This window comes from Schistocerca nitens, chromosome 3, assembly GCF_023898315.1.
Source record: "Schistocerca nitens isolate TAMUIC-IGC-003100 chromosome 3, iqSchNite1.1, whole genome shotgun sequence".
Lineage (NCBI taxonomy): Eukaryota > Metazoa > Arthropoda > Insecta > Orthoptera > Acrididae > Schistocerca > Schistocerca nitens.
In genome coordinates, this window is record NC_064616.1 from 68,473,742 (window position 1) to 68,495,981 (window position 22,240).

The window sequence follows — 22,240 nt, forward strand, 5'->3', positions numbered from 1 at the left end:
GATGACCGTGCCTGTGACGGAGATCGTGATGGACGGCTCTTTCGTTTTAGGAGACCCGAGAGGCAGCGACTCAAACGTGTCAGTGGACAACAACGGTCTTCTCTTTGAGGATTGCAAGAGAAGATTTCAATTCGCAAACGTTGACGTCATCAGGGAGGTCACAAGTGCGGCAACATCGCTCTCGCTTCCATTCTACACTTACGCTGTCGTCTCAGATAAACCCATCGAGGCGGTCTTCAAAGATTTCCAAAGATTTGCAGACCCCGACCTCCTAAAAGAAGCTCTGTGAGACGCACGAAATAGCACAGAGAGTCACCTCCTGTCCTGGTGATCGCCACCAAGGAGCACAAGAAGCTCTTCTCAATGACGATGGTGGCCGACACTAAGGTCACCGCCCAGCAGCTAACAAACGAGAGGCTCTCCCCAGTGCTTCCGATGCCGAGGGGATGTGCTTCACGCCAGCATAACTCCCTGAGGCATGCGTGAAGTGGGAGGGCGAACACGAGAGCGAAAGACGCCCGCTACCCAAACGCTCCCGCCGAAAAGTAAGAGCTGTGGTGTCCCCCACGTTGCGAGCTACTGTCACTGTGAAGTGTTTAGGGCCTCACCAGGCCGCCAACGCGACTTCCCAATCGAGGAGGCCGACCTTCCCGCCCGACGTCCGCGTCCGGGCGCACAGAAGCCGGCGAGGCCGGCCGTCACCGCTGTTAACGAACAGACGTCGATCGACACCGCCTCCGCAGCTCGGGAGGCAGAAGACGGCGAATCTGTGCCGACAAGGGTGCAAGAGAGAACACGCCCGAAAGAAAAACCGCCGCCCTCCTGAAGAAACCACCACAGCGACTGGCATCGATAGAGCAAACGCTATCGACGCCGTACTTGCCGAAGCGGCAACCAGCCACGCCACACCGAGCGCCGTGGCCAATGAAGATCTGTCTACACTCGGACAGGTGTCACATCTCGGACAGGTGTCACATCTCGGACAGGTGTCACATCTCGCTGAGGCGCTGCGGAGAGTTTCCGAGGCAATGATGTAGGCTGCTCGAGCACCACAGCCATCTGCGCAAACCACGTTCGGATCCCTGACGTCAGAACAGCCACTGCCTATGTTGCGCTGCCAGTACCACTGCCGGTCGCAGACGACACGAAAACCTGAACTGGAAGCCAAGATGACAAGCAAAGAGGTGAAGGTACAATAAAAAATTTTACTATACTGAAACAGAAACTTCCTGCACGCTAGCTGGCAAACGGTTTCCCCTTTCTGGGTAATGACACCGGCCGCCGTTTGCGGCCCACCAGTCAGGACTTCGCCGGCCTGTCCGCTCTGCAGCGTCCTCGGGTGCCGGCGTTGTCCGAGCGCCGCCCCCCAGCTGCCGCCGATGGCTGCAGCGTCAATCAGCGACGGCAGCTTTCCCTGCCCAGCAACGTAGGAAGCCAGCCGCACCCTATCCACAGCACCGCGCCGCTTCGGACCACACCCGGAAGAGCCTTCCACGCTGAATAGCAAAGAAACTGGTACACCTGCCGGATATCGCGTAGGGCCCACGCCAGCACGCAGAAGTGCCGCAACGTGACGTGGCCTGGGCTCCACCAATGTCTGCAGTAGTGCTGGAGGGAACTGACACCGTCGATCCTGCGGGGCTGTCCATAAATCCGAAAGAGTACGAGGTGGTGGAGTTCTCTTCTGAGCAGCACATTGCAAATTATCCCAGATATGCTAAATAATGTTCGTGCCTGGGGAGTTTGGTGGCCAGCGGAAGTGATTAAACTCAAAAGAGTGTTCCTGGAGCCACTCTGTAGCAATTCTGGACCTGTGGGGCGTCGCATTATCCTGCTGGAATTCCCCAAGTCCGTCGGAATGCCCACTGGGCACGAATGGATGCAGGTGATCAGATAGGATGCTTACGTACGTGTCACCTGTCAGAGTCGTATCACGACGTATCAGGGGTCCATATCGCTCCAACTGCACACGCCCCTCTTCATTAGAGAGCCTCAACCAGACTGGACAGTCCTCTGCTGACATGCAGGTACCATGGATTCTTGAAGTTGTTTCCATACCTGTACACGCCCATCTGCTCGATACAATTTGAAACGAGATTCTTCCGACCAGGCAACATGTTTCTAGTCATCAACAGTCCAATGTCGATGTTGACGGGCCCAGGCGAGGCGTAAAGTTTTGTGTAGTGCATTCATCAAGGATACACGAGTGGGGCTTTGGCTCCGAAAGCCCATACCGATGATGTTTCGTTGAACGGTTTGCACACTGACACTTGTTGATGTCCCAGAATTGAGGTCTGCAGCAATCTGCGGAATGGTTGCATTTCTTTCACGTTAAACGATTCTCATCAGTGGTCGTTGGTACCGTTCTTGCAAGATCTTTTTCCGGCCGCAGAGATGTCGGAGATTTGATGTTTTACCGGATTGCTGATATTGACGGTGCACTCGTAAAATGGTCGTACGGAAAAATCCCCACTTCATCGCTACCTCGGAGATGCTGTGGTCGATCGTTCGTGTGCCAACTATAGCACCAAGTTGAAATTCACTTGCATTAGCAGTAAGCGCTTTAACAACTGCACCAGACACTTGTTATCTTAATATAGGCGTAGCTGACCGCAGAGCCGTATTCTGCCTGTTTACATATCTCTCTATTTGAATACGCATGCATATACCAGTTTCTTTGGCGCTTCAGTGTATACTGTAGTACCATGCGTCATGCTATCGTTGCACAATAACCCACTGCAAATGTCACTGGGAACTGCTGGTTAGTTCCTGAGCCCTTGTCACCGTTCAAGGACACAAAAGATAAATAATTTGTTACTGTTTTACACATGTGTGTGTTTCGTAGGCTCACAAGGGAAAGGTGTCTACTCGTCATCACCGATTTCGTTCAGATTTATGTCATATGCAGAGGTTGACCAGAAATGAAAGTGACAGATGGTCAAGTGTTTAGGAAAAATAGCAGTTTTGGAGCGGATCGGGCGAAGTGTGAGCTGTTTATGTTAGCGTAGCTTCCAGGCAGCGGTTGGCACAGTGGAAGGGTACAGAACGGTAATCCGACGGTCGTGATATCTAGTCTCTATGCGGAAAATATTTTTTCTTTTCGGTTTTTGCGTTACTTACACAGCAAATAAACCGTGACAACGCTCACTATATTGTATTTGTTCATATTTTCATGAAAAGCACGAAAAGGAAAGGCAAAGCAAAAACTGGGATAGCAAATAAACTTCGAGGAAGAGCTTGTAAGAGCGTCATTTTTTCTGTCTTTCGTCATTCCTTAGTTCCTTCAAAATTCATGAAGTTATGCTCCGTCTATGCAACTACTTGAAGGCAGTTTGTTTATTGCCATACTCGTTTCGCTTCTTTTATTTGTGAAGCATCTTCAGTCGCTTGGATTACGCGTTTCTTTTTATACATACAGTAAATATATTATGTGGTATTTATAATGTGTTACTATGTTACATACTGTCATGTTTTTCTCTTGTTTTGCAGGTTAGAATCAACTTTAGTTGCACGAATTTCGTGAGGTGAAAATTAACTTTCGGTTTTAGACACGATTTCCCGCGCTGTTACCCCATGTGTGTGATCCTGGATCAGGTCTCCATGTTCCAGCTGACAGATTTCCGGCTTTCTTCCACCCACATTTGTTCTAACGCATCGCTTCAATCACTTGCACTTTACATTTTGTGTTCAGCTTGTTGTATCGAGCGGATGTACATACACGGGTATGGAGACAACTTCATGAATCCATGGACCCTGCATGTCAGCACGGGAATGTTCAAGCTGATGGAGACTCTGTAAAGGTGTGGGGCGTGTTCAGTTGGAGCGATGACCTATTTCAGGTGGAAAGGGGATTTTTATTAGCAGACGGACGGTGTAGCTACGGGTTCCTCTCTCTCGCCGGCCGCAGCAGACATTTTTATGCAAGCGGCATGAGCCAAGACTCGTACTGTTTCTTGTCGGATCTTCTCTGCTTTTGGTTGTGGTAGATGCTATCATACGTAAAGGGGTTGCTGAACGTCTGGGCAGAATTCTCTGTCGGGCAGGCATTGAGCCGATTTTTCGTAGCAACAACAAAATAAAACACATTCTAATTGACAAGTTTCATGGCGCCGTGTCTGCCTGTTAACATATCTCTGTAAATACGCATGCCTATACCATTTTCTTCGGCGCCTCCGTGTATTTTTCACTTGTTTTGTGTGTGTATGTGTGTGTGTGTGTGTGTGTGTGTGTGTGTGAGTGTGTGTATGTGTATGTGTGATAGAGAGAGAGAGAGAGAGCGAGAGAGAGAAAGAGGGAGGGAGACAGAGAGAGAGAGAGAGAGAGAGAGAGAGAGAGGGAGAGAGAGAGAGAGAAGAGAGAGAGGGAGGGAGAGAGAGAGATAGAGAGAGAGAAGGGAGAGAAAGGGGGGAGAGGAAGATTCATTAATTATTTATTCTGTTAAATGGGTTCATTCAAAAGATCCGCCATCTGCTTGTCGTAATCTAGTGTGTCCAACACTACAGTGCCATTTCCTTTGTCCACCTGTATTACCACTATCTGAGAGTTGTTCTTCAGCTCCTTGATGGCAGGACGTTCCTCCTTACTGGTTTTGCTTCGGAGGCTTTGCGTGAGCGGCATGGGACCCCTGATACGTCTAGATACGACTCTCACAGGTGACACGTACGTAAACATCCTGCCTGATCACCTGCATCCATTCATGTCCATTGTGCATTCCGACGTATTTGGGCAATTCCAGCAGGGCAGTGGAACACCCCACAGGTCCAGAACTGCTACAGAGTGGTTCCAGTAACACTCTTCTGATATTAAACACTTTCGCTGGCCACCAAGTTCCCTAGACATTAACATTATTGAGCATCGTGCCGAGCAAAAACCAGCTGCATGCAAGGGCGAATATGGCCCCCAAGGATAGATGCGCACTAGTGCTCATCCATTGTGCCTTCCAGAATGATGTGAACACCCAGGGACTGACACGAAAATATCCCCTAGACCACAACGCTCCCTCCTCTGGACTGCACCTATCCGACAACTGTTGCAAGGGTTTTGCTTTCAGACGTTTGGCCATCTGTTATTTGAAAAGGCCTTTGCAAATTACAGCCTTCATCACTGATGAACAGCACTCAGCATGGTTGCATGAACCAGACGCCTGCTGTGGAGACCAAAATGCACCAACACTAGCTGAACGGTTGTTGAGGAGACACTGCCGTATCCCCTCGGTTAATATGGATGGCCACTTGCTCCACAGCTGCACGTCTGTTCGCCAGTACGCATCACCGCAGCCGTCGTTCGTTCCAGTCGATAGCGCCATTTTGCCATGCACGGAATAATTTAACCATGACGGCACGGCCGGCCGCAGTGGCCGAGCGGTTCTAGGCGCTTCAGTCTGGAACCGCGCGACCGCTACGGTCGCAGGTTCGAATCCTGCCTCGGGCATGGATGTGTGTCATGTCCTTAGGTTAGTTAGGTTTAAGTAGTTCTAAGTTCTAGGGACTGATGACCTTAGATGTTAAGTCTAATTGTTCAAATGGCTCTGAGCACTATGGGACTCAACTGCTGAGGTCATTAGTCCCCTAGAACTTAGAACTAGTTAAACCTAACTAACCTAAGGACATCACAAACATCCATGCCCGAGGCAGGATTCGAACCTCCGACCGTGGCGGTCTTGCGGTTCCAGACTGCAGCGCCTTTAACCGCATGGCCACTTCGGCCGGCGATGTTAAGTCTCATAGTGCTCATAGCCATATGAACCATGACGGCACGCAAACAATTTACGAACTTAGCCGTTTCGGAAATGCTTTCTGCAGCGGATAGGCACTTGGTGCAGGGAGTGGCAACTGACCCTTAACATAGACAAATGTAATGTATTGCGAATACATAGAAAGAAGGATCCTTTATTGTATGATTATATGATAGCGGAACAAATACTGGTAGCAGTTACTTCTGTAAAATATCTGGAAGTATGCGTGCGGAACGATTTCAAGTGGAATGATCATATAAAATTAATTGTTGGTAAGGCGGGTACCAGGTTGAGATTCATTGGGAGAGTCCTTAGAAAATCTAGTCCATCAACAAAGGAGGTGGCTTACAAAACACTCGTTCGACCTATACTTGAGTATTGCTCAACAGTGTGGGATCCGTACCAGATCGGGTTGACGGAGGAGATAGAGAAGATCCAAAGAAGAGCGGCGCGTTTCGTCACAGGGTTATTTGGTAACCGTGATAGCGTTACGGAGATGTTTAGCAAACTCAAGTGGCAGACTGTGCAAGAGAGGCGCTCTGCATCGCGGTGTAGCTTGCTCGCCAGGTTTCGAGAGGGTGCGTTTCTGGTAGAGGTATCGAATATATTGCTTCCCCCTACTTATACCTCCCGAGGAGATCACGAATGTAAAATTAGAGAGATTCGAGTGCGCACGGAGGCTTTCAGACAGTCGTTCTTCCCGCGAACCATACGTGACTGGAACAGAAAAGGGAGGTAATGACAGTGGCACGTAAAGTGCCCTCCGCCACACACCGTTGGGTGGCTTGCGGAGTATAAATGTAGATGTAGATGTAGATCGCGCCCTTTTGAACTGCCAGTACTGCCATCTGCCGTCTGTGATCGGTTATTGCACGTTGACATCAAACATAGGCGGTGATTACATTACTTTGGCTCTGAGCACTATGGGACTTAACTACTGAGGTCATCAGTCCCCTAGAACTAAGAACTACTTAAACCTAACTAACCTAAGGACATCACACACATCCATGCCCGAGGCAGGATTCGAACCTGCGACCGGAACGGTCGCGCGGTTCCAGACTGTAGCGCCTAGAACCGCTCGGCCACCCCGGCCGGCTCACATTACTTTAACGGACCGTGTGAATACTAATATCAGCACATATACTATCCTGGTGGAAACAATTTCGTACTTGAAGAAGTTTTGTTTGTTGTTATAGTTTTCACTTTTTTCCATCAGAACGAAGGTCGGTTGGTAATTAGTGAAGATGGTCACAGGCGCTGAAAAAGCTTTTGCTGTGGTCGAATTTCATTCGTATCAGTCTTTTACTACAGAGCAACAACACTTCAGAGTGAGATTCTACAAAGACGCACAGACTTCGAACGCCATTCAAAGATTATTTTCGTAGCCACTGTTTATAGGATGCCTCTGTCGAGGGAAATGAATCATCCGACAGTGACCGAAGAAACGATTAAGCGTGTGTGGTAGGGTCTCCTAAGTCTAACACGGAAATCAATGTTCAGAACGAGCAGAGAGCTAAACATTCGACAGTCGAATAGTTTACAAGTTCTTAACGAAACTACAAAAGTTAGTTAGTTAGTTAGTTACGTGTTCCATTGATCAGCATCACGGTAACCGTTATGATGCGGATCGTGTCAAGTGCGTAAGAAATATACACATGAATCAAGGTTTCTTTTTTTTTTAAGCCCAAAATTTTTATTACCTACCCCATTCTCTTAAATGGCACAAATGCATATATTATACCTATAGATTTATTTATTACTATTCAAGAATTCATCTATGGTACAGAAGGAGTTGTCAAGAAGACATTATTTCAATTTATTTTTGAAACTATTGTTGCTGTCTGTCAGACATTTTGTTTCATCTGGCAATTAATGGAAAAATCTTACAGCAGCATATTTTACCCCTTTTTGCGCCAAAGATAGGTTAAAGTAGAGGATAGTGTAAGTCTTTCTTTTTTCTGGTATTATAGAAACATTAGCGTCGCACTCCAAGACAAAGTAAGTCTTCTTGAATCGCTACACGATAAAGCAGGAAATGTAGGAGTATGTTTTACGTGAGAAATCTTTCGTTACCGGGGGAGCAATAATTTTTTTTACGTGAGAAACCTATTATAACCGAGAAAGGAATAATTTTTTGATGGCACTATGATTAGACACAATACTGTATGTGGATCATAGAATATTCCTGTAGCTTGTTCATAACTCACTAACAGTTAGCCCGCAACTCGTGGTCGTGCGGTAGCGTTCTCGCTTCCCACGCCCGGGTTCCCGGGTTCGATTCCCGGCGGGGTCAGGGATTTTCTCTGCCTCGTGATGGCTGGGTGTTGTGTGATGTCCTTAGGTTAGATAGGTTTAAGTAGTTCTAAGTTCTATGGGACTGCTGACCATAGATGTTAAGTCCCATAGTGCTCAGAGCCAGCCACTAACAGTTCATTCCTTACGTGCGACATCGCAGTCTGAACTTAAAAGCTTCGTTTTCTTCATGGAAATGACCAATACAAGACACGTGTAACTGGACATGCTGAAAAACTGTTTCATCTGGCAGCTAGAAACTAACATCGTGGACATCATAAGGCAAGAGCTTGATGTCAAGCCCAATTCCATCTTCATGTTTGTGATCTCTTAAACACGACATTAGATAATCAATGGATCGGTTGTGGTGGGGAAAATGTTCAAAAATTCCTCTAATCACCTCTACGCCCATCCGACGTGGCATGATGCGATTTTTTGTGTGGAGTTGCATGGAGGTATCAGTGTTTGTGCTACTTTTACCAGAAGACCTACACGTGATATGAGCTGACATCAACGGAGCATGTTGTTTGTGGAGTGAATTTGATTGCAGACCCAGTATCTGACGAATAAGCAAGGGGGACACATGACGTACTTGTAGCAGAAACTTAATGCATTTCTCTGAATGATTACTAAGTTCCGTAAGGCTATGTCAGAAAAAACCTGTACTTTGTAGGTGACATTGCAACTGTCGTTTTCAGTAACTGTGTATCTGAATAAATACAGAATTTCCATTAAAATTATGATATTCTAAGAAAGTATACCCATGTCAATGCAAATAAAATGTGGGATTTTATATTTTTCGGCTATCTAGTTACAGTTATATACTAAGGGTCATATTTTTGTTTTAAAAGAAATTATGGTCCATAATTGTCTTGTGTTTTATTCACTTGTATCTTTACTTCAATCTTTACTGGCATTATGCTATAAGTAGATTTGTAATGCAAACGAAACATAACAATGTCTTTTATCCTTTTACAGATAGACCCAAACCAATTTACAATTTTATTTGTACCTCGGAGAACTGGTCGAATCTCAATTGTTCCTGGAAAGAAAGAGAAAACCCAATAGCAACCACCTACAAACTTAGTTTTCATTTGCCTGGTCGTTCCGGAGGAAGGTAAGACTTAAATAATATAATTCATGTGCTGCTGCAGTATGAACGGAATATAATATAATGTCGCTTTTCTCTGATTTCAATTTGTTTGTCATTTTCTTATAAAGGACAGCAAACATCAAATAAAAATTATGTCGTTTCCTCTCCCTGATCTTACTTAAGGTTCAGACTTACTGGTGACGTTTTAAAGCTGTACGATACCTGTAGTTACTAATGTTACGCCAAATATGTAGTGAAACTTCTGTACTGACCTTAAATTGCTTATTTAGCATTTCAGATTAAGAATCGTTCAGTTTATTTCACTGAAGCAGCCATTGATCATCAAGAAAGTAACCTGAATACTTATAGCAGGTCGTTAGTCGACGAAATTTTCATTTGAAGAGTAGTGTCCAAAATAATCACACAACCACAGTATGCATTGAGGTATACATGACAATTATTTGACGATAAAATTTCTTCTCTTCTCCACATTTACTCTAGGAGAAGTGCTCTTCTATTAGTGATTTGTTTCCGAATAACGGTAGTAGGTGCAACATAGTTAAGTTACTATTCACTTAGCTCGTTGCCGTTACGAGCTAGTAGTTCTGGCAACTGAAATGTGAACACGACAAAAATACAGTTGATTTTTTTTTTTTTTTTGTACAGTCAAAAGGAGTTTTGTGGCGTTGTTGGGCAGCAGAATTAAAACCAGATTAAAACAAGAATTAGAAATTAGACTATCATTCAACCAGCTGAGCGAATGGAACTTTCAAAATCCATACGCAGCATGGGAAATACCAAACTGATCAAATAGCTACGGACCACGTATTCTATCCGTTCTGGGTCGCTCTAATTCACTGGAGAAAACTACTGCTTTAGCGCTAGTCCACGTTCGTAAAACTTTAAGCTATTAAAAACCGAATAGTGTTTTTAAGCCTACCTTTCGACATTCCGGCAACCTGCATACGTGCATCATGGATATTGCAGTATGTATCTTTCTCGAGGAGGAGGAGGAGGAGATTAGTGTTTAACGTCCCGTCGACAACGCGGTCATTAGAGACGGAGCGCAAGCTCGGGTGAGGGAAAGATGGGAAAGGAAATCGGCCGTGCCCTTTCAAAGGAACCATCCCGGCATTTGCCTGAAGCGATTTAGGGAAATCACGGAAAACCTAAATCAGGATGGCCGGAGACGGGATTGAACCGTCGTCCTCCCGAATGCGAGTCCAGTGTGCTAACCACTGCGCCACCTCGCTCGGTCGTATCTTTCTCATTAGAGTAGGGTGAGCGCTATCACAAATATATTTACAGATAAAAAACTGTGTTCGTGATCGGCACCCGAACCCTTGCCTTTCAGAAGAAATTATTTTACCTGCTGCACTATCGAGACACGACTCATGTCCCAACCTGAAAGCTTTACTTGTGTCAGTCCCTTCATCTTGTATTCCAAGCCTCTCAAAGTATCCTTGCGTACTTTTGCTGGACTGGTACGCCTTGGAGAAGGATACAAAAATGGTTCAGATGGCTCTGAGCACTATGGGACTTAACATCTGAGATCATCAGTCCCCTACACTTAGAACAACTTAAACCTAACTAACCTTAGGACATCATACACATCCATGCCCGAGGCAGGATTCGAACCTGCGACTGTAGCAGCAGCGTTGTTCCGGATTGAAGCGCCTAGAACCGCTCGGCTACAGCGGCCGGCCAGAGGGATACAGCACAGAAGCCACAACCTGGGGCTTGTTTCAGATCGAATCATTCACTATACAGGAAAGTGGTATAGACGGCATTATAGACTGCGCAACACAATTAAAGAGTCGCTTTTTAGAAAACCCGTAATTGTCACTCATTGCGACTCAGGAGTTTGAAATTTGGCTCAAAGGTGCCTATAAGCTTCCTCTGTAATTTTGCAAAAGCGTGGCGACCTGTAACGTCACCCTCGGGCTCTACGATGTTCCAAACGGCAAGTTGTCGACACGCGCGAAAAAAAGGCCAGGCCTCAGGAGTTCACGTGCCATTTAGGGTGGGTTAATGATGTAACGTTGCCACTAAATTTAACCAAAATTCAGTCCAACGCCTCCGTGGACGTGTCACACGTTGGGAAGATCGTCACATCTGCTCTTACTCACATCTCACGCTCTGCGATTGAGGTCAGGACCGCGACGCCCAGCGTTGAAATCACGCGGTTTTCTGATGGATGGCCGCGGAAAACATTTCAGACACACCGTCGCTCATAAACGATACGACATGGGCTCAAAGAGTAGCGTAAAGACGACAATTAAACCGCCCCTTTTGTTGGGGCATTGATTCCCACCCATTTCGCGGTCGAGTAAGTAACAGGGTGACATTTTTTAACAGCTTGTGGCACAACTGACACCCTTCTCTAAGGACACTGTGGAGCTCGATCACCATTGAACGTGATCACACCCCTTTGTGGGACAGTGTGACCTTAACTTTTGTTCTGGTGTACAGGTTGGTACCACTAGGGAACATACGAAACCATTCAACAAAATTTGGACACGATCCGAAGCAGCAAAGGGTGCTTATACATTTTCAGGTCTGCTGTTTCGAGCCCTCCTGTGGCGTGATCATGGGGGTTGCAACACTAACACATGTTTTAATAAAACAGCAGAGGGTCCCTCTAAGGCACTCCTGTTTGGCAACGCGCTCGGTGGCACCCAACACCATTATTGACAATTTTAAAAATATACTTGTACTGAGACAACGTGTTAAGTAGTCCTAGCTGCTTGCAGGCATACTACTCCTTGACACACCTTCAATTCTAGATGTCTTCTAGCGGGCGGCTAAGACTACTTCTCAGGTTGTCTCTGTACAGGTACATTTTTAAAATTCTCAGTACAAGTCGGCGGGTGCCATTGAGGATGTGGCCAAGCTGAGATGTCTTAGAGGGACCCTCCGCCGTTTGCTGTTTTATTCGCGCACGTGTCAGTGTCTCGCTGCCCCACGATGACGCCACAGGAGGCTTGAAGATGAATATGCACCCATTGCTGCTTCACATCACGTTCAAATTTTGGTGAATGGTTTTGCACGGTCCCTAGAGGTTCCACCCTGAACATGAGAGCAGAATCTGTAGTCACGCTGCCCTCAAAAGAAGTTCCAGCAGTGTCAACGTTTGTCAAGAACGTTGCCCTGTTGCTCATCGCACTGCGAAATGTCATTTTCGACCGCCAACTGTGTGGGAATGAACGCTCCAGGGAAAATGGTATAGAGGTGGAGTCCCTCCATTCCCACACCGGCATGATGTCCAACACAAAAGGTCTCCTGCCATCTCTGCATAAGGGTTAGTTTTCACTAAAGTGAGGTTAAGCAGGATGTGGGTACTGCGATGTTTTCGTACGTCTGATTAAGGTTAACCATCAATATGCGCCCATCTGGAGATAGATTAGGTCGAAAGTTGAACGAAGGGTAGCGGTCTGAAGGGCTGAGGGAAGAAAAGGCCAAGGCAAGAGCCAAGGGAAAAAAACCTCTGCGATCGTCGGATCGGGTTGTAAGAGCAGTAGCGGGTTCCTTACTGCCTAGGACAGGTCATCCAAAGGTAGGCTTTGTTAGCAGTCTGTATCATGCAGGTCGATACCTTTGACGTTGTACGCTGGTGTTACTCGACCGCTACTGCTGGGCGCCGGTGTCGGTTTCTCAGTCAGCGTCAGCATACCTGTAACAGTTAGGTTCATCATCGTTTTGTGTCCGATAGGTCATATATCGGATTCATAGTGTAGGGTAGTGTTGGCGGTTTGTTTGTGCGTTAGTCTGCGAACTCGTCGGTTTCCATTCTGTAGACTGTTGGTCGGCTTTAATGGCAGCTGGCGTATCCAGTCAATGTTGCTGATACGCAGGGGCTTACCGATTTTGTATCTTATGTTGCTGATACGCAGGGGCTTGCCGATATTGTATCTTGTGGGTGTCTGTAAGCTTTGTCATAGGTAGTTGTGTCTTTTGCCGCTTACGCTTATGGCTGTGATCACAGTTTCCCAGAGTAGGGATGAAAGGATTTTTCGAGTGTCTCGACTTTCTGTATAATCGTGTGGCGTATTTTTTGAATACTTCCTTGAGGGTTTCGAGGCTGTATTCATTGTGAAGATCCACGGTGCGTGAGTAGCGTGGGCCGGCCGCGGTGGTCTCGCGGTTCTAGGCGCGCAGTCCGGAACCGTGCGACTGCTACGGTCGCAGGTTCGAATCCTGCCTCGGGCATGGATGTGTGTGATGTCCTTAGGTTAGTTAGGTTTAAGTAGTTCTAAGTTCTAGGGGACTAATGACCACAGCAGTTGAGTCCCATAGTGCTCAGAGCCATTTGAACCATTTTTTTTTTTTTTTTTTTTTTTTTTTGAGTAGCGTGGAGCGTTGCTAATGATGCGTAGCACTTTGTTCTGTACGATCTGCAGGCGGCGCAGTCGTGTAGGAGCTGCATATCCCCAGGCGAGAGCTGCGTACGTCATCAGAGGTCTAATCATGTATATGGACCCCGACTCCCTCCTTTTCAGTGTATTTTCCCTGTCGAGCATTGCGTAGAGTTGTTTGAGCCTCGCGTGCGCTCTGTTAGCAACGTATTCAATATGGTCCCCCATGTAAGTTTCCGGTCCAGCCAGACATCGAGATATCTTCACTTTCTCTCGGAAACGTATTGGGCGTGCATGTGTCGACAGAGTTGATGTTTGCGCAGTAGCTTCGGTCTGCGTGTGAACAGAACTGTTTCGCATTTCTCGACATCGTTCCAAACAAGGCTCGGCAGTTCTGAGTGTCGTCTGTATTGGTGAATTTATGTTTGTCGGTTTGCAATCTTGCGCAGGGATGGGCGTGTCATCCGCGTAGATGTCTAACGTCGTGTTTTGTGTTGCTGGAAAGTCGTTAATTTACGGGTAGAACAAGATGGGGCCCAAGATGCTTCCCTGGGGTTCTCCAGCTTCGATACCGTGTTGTGTCGATTGTTTGCCCTGCACGTCAGTGTTAAAACGTTTGTTCGTGAGATGTGAGTGTATGAGACGTACGAGTCCTTGCGAGAAACCACCATCGCTTAGTTTGCGTATAAGGCCGTTGTGCCAGAGACGATAGAAAGCTTTTTCTATGTCCAGGAACACGGGGTCTGTGATTTTGTTCGTGTTGTAGCCGTGTGTTATATGTTCGAATACACCGAGGAGGGAAAATGGTGGTCTTACTGACGCCTTTATGCCACTCCCTGAGGCCACGTCTTGTCGATTGGTAGTGGCGACGTGTCTGAATTGTTTCCCTCTGTCACCCATCAGAAGACCGCGTCATTTCAACGCAGAGGCGTCAAAAGAAAGGCTGAAATGGGAGAAAGAGCGGCTGTGACTACCTACCCAACGCGTGACACTCCCACGGTGGCGTTGGGCTGAATTTTGGTTAACGTGACACGGCTAATCCACTTTACACGACACGTGAAACGTGGCCTTGCTGTTTGAAGCGTCGTCGAGATCGAGAGTGACGTCACAGCGCTCCACATTTTTGCACCGTTACAGAAGAAGGTCTTAGTCACCTTTGAGCTAAATTACAAATTGCTGCGTCGAAATGAGAGACAATTACGGGGTTTTGAAAAAGTGATCCTTTAATCGTGTTGCGCTGTATAGTTGTGGGAGCGTTTCGTCAGTTGTGCCTGGTTAAGTTAGCCGGTACCTGCATTTCTGTGAGAGGAACGGTCCGGGATCGAGAACCTGTCACACAAAATTTGTCGTGAAGTTACGGGGGTTATTCGGAAAGTAAGGTCTGATCGGTCACGAAATGGAAATCACAGTGAAAATAAAAAAAAATTATTTGCAGTAGTTACCTTCCGGCTACTTCTCTTCATAATCACCACTCCGACTTAGATTCTTAGTCGTAGCGTTGTACCAACCTTCCAATACTCTCGTCATCGAAGGCAACCGTCTGTGTTTTCCGACAACTCTCTACCCTGGCCTGCAGCACACTGTCTGTGTCAAAATGTTGTCTTCATAGCCGGCGGTTGATATGAGCAGAAACGAAACTCGGAGGGAGCCAAGTCTGGGCTGTACGGTGGTTGATCAAAGACCTCCTGTCGAAAACGCTGCGGAAGCGACCTCATTGCACCTGCCGATAATTGTCACAATCGAGGAAATGTATGACTGTTAGGTTACGTGGGTTTGTATGAAATCAGGTGAAATCTCTCAGCAGGCTACCATACTTGGTGGAAGACACTCTTTTCTAGGCATCTTTACGTGCTCCCTTCGCTCTCAGAACTGAAAAGAATGTCTTGACGCGACAGACGGGTGTACTAGATACACTACCCAACTCATCTGTGCAAAGCTTCATCGGATTTTCACTGTGGTTTCCATTTCACAACTGATCGAACCTTACTTTCCGAATAATCCTCGTACATCCAAAATAATTCTTGAGCTGTAATATAAATGCATCTTTCACTCAAATATTAGGAGAGAATTTTTCACTGTCGTTGTTCATAATAAATTATGTATTTCTGTTTTTAAAATGTCTGCAGGAATCAGTTCGTGTGCCCAGGCAACACTGAACGGTTCCATTACTGTCTCTGGAACGGCACGACTACTCCGAGATACCGCACTGAGTATGAGTTCTACTATTTCCAGTTCACTGGAACGAATGTTCTCGGAGAAACCGTTTTCCCAAAGATTCTGTTTCATCATTACGGACATGGTGAGTGCTGCACACAAAAAACAACTTTTCATGTTTTCATGAAAGTAATTACACTAAGTCGACTTCACTGTGGGATTTCGAAATAAATGAAAAATTTCTTTTCTGTTGTAAAATATTGTTTACATATACAATTCACCATTCATTATTACTATTAGTGTACAGTTTGCTTATTCAGTTTTGTTGTTTCGTTGCGCTATCTATGTTTTATACCGTGTAATTAAAATTTTCTCCTTTGGCTTCATTTTGTATGAATAACAGCAATGCGGGATGAAACTTTTTTTATAGTGAGGTTACTATTGGATTAAAAACAACTCATCATTATGAAACTTCCTGGCAGATTAAAACTGTGTGCCCGACCGAGACTCGAACTCGGGACCTTTGCCTTTCGCGGGCAAGTGCTCTACCATCTGAGCTACCGAAGCACGACTCACGCCCGGTCCTCACAGCTTTACTTCTGCCAGTATCTCGTCTCCTACCTTCCAAACTTTACAGAAGCTCTCCTGCGAACCTTGCAGAACTAGCACTCCTGAAAGAAAGGATATTGTGGAGACATGGCTTAGCCACAGCCTGGGGGATGTTTCCAGAATGAGATTTTCGCTCTGCAGCGGAGTGTGCGCTGATATGAAACTTCCTGGCAGATTAAAACTGTGTGCCCGACCGAGACTCGAACTCGGGACCTTTGCCTTTCGCGGGCAAGTGCTCTACCATCTGAGCTACCGAAGCACGACTCACTCCCGGTCCTCACAGCTTTACTTCTGCCAGTATCTCGTCTCCTACCTTCCAAACTTTACAGAAGCTCTCCTGCGAACCTTGCAGAACTAGCACTCCTGAAAGTTTGGAAGGTAGGAGACGAGATACTGGCAGAAGTAAAGCTGTGAGGACCGGGCGTGAGTCGTACTTCGGTAGCTCAGATGGTAGAGCACTTGCCCGCGAAAGGCAAAGGTCCCGAGTTCGAGTCTCGGTCGGGCACACAGTTTTAATCTGCCAGGAAGTTTCATATCAGCGCACACTCCGCTGCAGAGTGAAAATCTCATTCTGGGAACTCATCATTATATTGCAACATCAGGAAGGATAGAAAATTACGAAAGTTTACTTACTATGCGTGTACAGTGTAGCAACAGGAATACACAATTAACTTTTGATATATGTGGGGATATACAGGTTTGTTATAATTGACATTTCGCTATTTGCGTGAGTGTCGATGGAAAACTATTTGCCGTACGCGTACCTAAATTTATAGGAATGATGTACAGACTTGCCGTTGGGCGCCGCTACTGGTTCGGCAGTCAACATGGGTCTGGACAAGGTGAGGAGGCTTTACTCTTAAAGCTGTTTTACCAAAACAACAGCAACAGTGCTGCGGCTATCGACGCATTAAAGGAATCCGGAGAGGTCCGTAATTCAAGAACATGATCCGGTAGTTCGGGAGAGCCTGACAACCAATTGCGCCACAAATTGTTGAAGAAGTTACTTTGCCATGTCTGAGAATGCAGGACGCAATGTGCGATCTTGAAGAAGATGAGCATAGCGAGGTAGACAGCTAACATCCCACCTGACATGTTTCAGACAGCAGTAAAGAAATCTCTAGTGCTGTCGTGGATGCAGATGTCGTCACATTGTTCAACGTTTGTATCCTAGAACGCAGAAAAGGTACACAATTAAAAACCGTTACCCCTCACGTGGAAATTAAAATGTGTTTCTTTCAATGGTTTATTCGTCATTTCTCTTCTGCATGTCCTTACGAATGTTTCCACGAAGTTTCACTGTCATACGATCATTTGTTTGCCATAAGGGCATTATCAGATAGCTAAAGTTTAATTATAACCACACTGTACATGGTGCGAAATGTAGTACAGAGAGCTGGCACCTCTGGCAATAGCAACGGCTCTAAGCGGCAGGGCATCGAGTTCGGCTGAGCTTGGATGATGTCATTCCATGCTTCCTCAGCTGTATAGCAGAGTTTATCAGTAGTAGTGACTGACAAGTGACGATCGGGCATATCCGAAGGAAAAGACACCATTTTATCCTGCTGCCGCTATGAATCAAGACAAAACGGAATTAAAGACATGAGCTGCCAGTGGGCAGTGATTTATATCAAGGGGCAAATTAAAAATTTGCGCCGTACCGGGATTCGAACCCACGTCTCGTGCGTACTAGGTAGCTGCGCTGACCACTACTCCATGCGTGCATCTTGTAAAAAGTAGACATCAATATATAATTAAGCCGATGACGGTCAGTAATCCCTTCAGTGCAGATGAACAACGAGCTCGAACTCTTACCGTAACTGGCGAGATGCCACGAGTAATGAGGCTAATGAGCAGGGGCAGTACATCAGTGCGTGTCGCATAAGCTGAGAATTTGGGTCTGACGGCAGGCGTGCTAGGAGAGTCCGTGCAGGTGGGACGACCACTGTATCTGGATGGTATAGTGGTCAGAGCATCTGCCTAGTAAGCAGGAGACCCTTGTTCTAATCCCAGTTCATTATAAATTTTCACCTTACCCCAAAACGAGTGCTCACTGGCAGCTAATGTCTTTAATCCCTTTGTGTTCAGACAACGTGTGGCCATACATTATGTTGGCGAAAGAAAATGTCGCGCACACCTCTAAGGTAGCGCACAACTACTGGGCTTATCGTGTTGCTAATGTAACAACTGCTGGCCAAATTACCAGATAGGCGAACCATAGGTCATCGTGTTTTGTGTACCCCATACCATAAGGTAAGGTGTTGAGCCCATTTGAGATTGGCGAATGCACTCTGGCAATGCTGGCCTCTTCGGAACCTCCACACGCAAAAACGTCCACCGTGAATTTTGCACACAGAACCACGAATCGTCTGAAAAGATGACACGGTGCGACTTTTCTGTCCAGTTTAGTCGTTGTGTGCACCACTGGAGTGCCTTCCTCTGCTGCCGCCTTTCCAGATGTCGTCACACTACCTGTGTAGCCTTGTATTGCCGCAGACAAGCCCATTTCCTGCGTGAAGACAGGTGACGTGGCTGTACTTCTGACCGAGCAATATGTTTGTCCTCTCGGGCGCTAATCGTGTGGGGCCGTTGAGATCCTGTATGCTTTGAGTAGGTCCATTCTGAACGCACCGAGTTCGTATTCGCATGAAAGTCTTGGGATCCCAACCAATATAAACACAAATATTGCCGAACAGAAAAGCGATGTCTCGATGGCCCACGTGCTGGTAGATGTTTCTCCTTTTTACACTAGACGTAAAGAGATCTTCAATGAGGAACCAACATCTAATGCGATTTCTGAATTAGAAACTCGCTGCATAATCTCTGCTTACATACCGGGTGTCTCTCCTAACAGTAGGCAGGTGCATTTTCTCTGGTGTTTGGGCCGATATTTGCACTATAGTTTTTGAATTGTGCAGCTAGAGACAGCCCGAACAATTACTGCTCGTCATGTCTTTCATGCAACGCCCAGTGCCAATACAAAGCATCGGTCTGTTTCCGAGTAAAGAAAAAAAAAAGATTTTTAAATCGGAATTTTATGTGGCTATTCGATAGACCGCTCCCAAATTAGTCTAGTGTGATATTCAGGTTTTATCGATATGTACTTGCAGGCACAGTAAAATACGAAGAATAGACAGCAATCCAACAGCGACTCAGTAGCGCTGCATGCTTGGTGGTAGCAGGACAGGGCAGTGCTATCGCTGCTGCTGTAGTGGTAATTCTTCGAGTTTTACTGTCCCTGTTAATACATATCGATAAAAAGAATCTCGCACTAGGCCAATATGGGATCGCTCTGTCGAATGGGTACTCTGTTTGTCCCCACCCTCTTGTTGCCCAAAGTTGCTTTACTAATGTTTCGAGTAAGTTAGTAACTTGGGCGGCCGATCACATTTTCAAGCAATGCAGCGAGTGACAGGGACAGTCGAATTAAAATGACGAGTTCTGTAAATAATAACAATACTCATTTTTTTTGCTCTCCTTGGATGACTCGTTGTGCGTTTCCTTTCTGTGGTTTATCTTTCTTTAATAGCCTAGAGGATGATCGGATTGATGTTTCAATAATAATATGAATTGTGGTGGACTTCTGTAGAACTACACATATATTTTCAGTCATTTCACTTCACAATACAAATCAATAAAACACACATAACACGTTCTCCATCCTCGCACTTCAAATTCGTACAACCAACTGAAAAAAAAAGAACAAAGATTTACCTGTAACAACATGAAGCAAAGAAATTACTATCATATATCGATCTATTTGTGCAAAACAATCTTTGAAACATACGTTTCATAAACAAAATACAATTAACTGTCTACCATTTTTGAGAATTGCATAATCACCGTCATAATGATATTAAGTATTTATAAACATTGACATATAAACATTTTCGCGTAGCTATGTAGTAGTAGATTTTTTGTCTTTATGTCCTTCGGTGATATATCGTTTATCGTTCACTTCATATGATCCAAGATCGATTAGTACATTCATCTCACCATAATCAGTTTTATTACAGCACGTAAAATTCCGCTTTAAAAATAATGTTTGTAGCACAAAAAAACAGACGCTTTCCGTCAACACTGGGCATGACATTAAAGACGCGACCAGCACCATTTGTTTGGGCTGAGTACATCTATACAATTCAAAAACAAAATTGTAAGAATCTGTTGAAACACAAGAGAAAATGCGCTTGACGACTCTTAGAAGAGATACCCTGTTTATAGACGAAGTTACTCCTACCCATTTTGAGTGGCTGCACTGAACTGCTAATTGTCTGCATATTTCAGCACATAGTACATTTCATACCAGTTTTACGTTTGTTGCATTCTGTCTCCGTGGTGTTGCAATTTTAATTGACCACACTGAATTTTACTGTTATATAACCGGTGCTTGAACTCGAATTTTTACCTTCTCATGCAATATCCTATCGTTTGAACAACCTACACCTTCTCACAGCCAGACTCATAGCTACCAATTGCAGTGCAGTGTATAATGAAACCGTATATATTTTCCAAAGTTCGACGCATGTCTACAATCATTTTAAAGCTGAAAAAAATATTGGACTAAATTTGAATTTTTTCTAGATAGCACGAATTTTAAATAAACTGGAAGGACTGTTCCTTGTAAGAATATGTTGGAACGCTTAACAAATTTCACCATAAAAATGTGGTTGTGTTGTGCTGTGGTAATTTGTTTGTTTTTATTTCACTCTAATTCTTTACCAATAGTACATGGTCGTAGACTATTTTATTTCATACACATAACTTCTTCTAGAACAACAACCTGAAATGGCAAAACGCTGGATTACGAATAACGTAAACAAAAATAATATTAACTTTACATGAAAATCGTTTTCCTGATTTTCGATTCATCTCAGTCAATTGCAGTTAGTGTGTCGAAATCTAAAATACCATGAAAAGATCATGCCTCAGCCGTATCATGTAACTGCAATCAGGTATACTTAATTTACTTTCAGTTAGTCTAGCACATTACTTTTCTGCTGTTTGATTTATATAAGTCATAGCTGGGAGAATGACTGCATAGGTGATCATCATTTATTGATTTTATTTTTCTGTACTTCACATCAGCAACTTGTGCTATCTCCTCTCCATAATCTCCACCACTGGTAAATTCCATAACTTGTGGTTGAGTGGGTAATTGGTGATGCACTTAGAATCAGGGTAGTTTTGTCTAATCCTTTATTTGTAGAGGCTATATAACTTTCCGTTGAACTTTGTTTTCAAGCCTGGCTTGTGGCCTGGGGCCATCAGAGACGACGTGCATTCCTCTCTTTGTAAGCCGGTCGGGGTGGCCGACCGGTTCTAGGCGCTACAGTCGGGAACCGCACGACCGCTACGGTCGCAGGTTCGAATCCTGCCTCAGGCATGGGTGTGTGTCATGTCCTTAGATTAGTTAGGTTTAAGTAGTTCTAAGTTCTAGGGGACTGATGAGCTCGGAAGTTAAGTCCCATAGTGCTCAGAGCCATTTGAACCTCTCTTTGTAAAAGTACGACTTACGATTGGTCAAGTAAAAAACAACACGGGAAGCTGTGAAAATTTCCACTGCATTCTCGGTTAGAACTTTTTCCAGCAAACATCATTATAAACAAGGGAACGACCTTTCTGACGGTTTGGTAGCTCCCACCCGATTGGGTAGGTGGCTGGCGCCACCTGAGAGATTTGCGGATTGGCTGGTTAGTGGTTCCAGTCCAACAAGATGCGCTGGTCTCACAGCTGCTAACGTAGATTTCTAAAAGGTTTGTATGACAGCACTCTGCCTGTAATACGTGAGAAAGATAGGCTCTTACGAGCTCATCTGGTATAAGTTTTTTTTTTCGGTCAGGAGCCGTTAATTAATTTTTTAATGTAGGTGATCGCTGCGTTATTTAAATTAAACCACTAGGAGAATAAATACTCTTTAGTGACATTTCAAGCCATGATTTTTCTAGAAACTATTTCTTTTCTGTTTGCAAAATATGAGTGTGCTCTCACTGATCAAATCCT

General features: G+C 45.3%; 1 protein-coding gene across 4 annotated transcripts in view; it reads left to right on the forward strand.

The window, feature by feature from the left end:
- Positions 1 to 22,240, forward strand: part of LOC126248028 (cytokine receptor-like) — a 475,141-nt gene that overhangs the window by 198,322 nt on the left and 254,579 nt on the right. For all 4 annotated transcript variants that reach the window (XM_049948628.1, XM_049948625.1, XM_049948629.1 and 1 more), the window contains 2 exons: positions 9,005 to 9,143; positions 15,601 to 15,773. In XM_049948628.1, the coding sequence (XP_049804585.1) occupies positions 9,005 to 9,143; positions 15,601 to 15,773 (312 nt within the window). The remainder of the gene's footprint in view (positions 1 to 9,004; positions 9,144 to 15,600; positions 15,774 to 22,240) is intronic.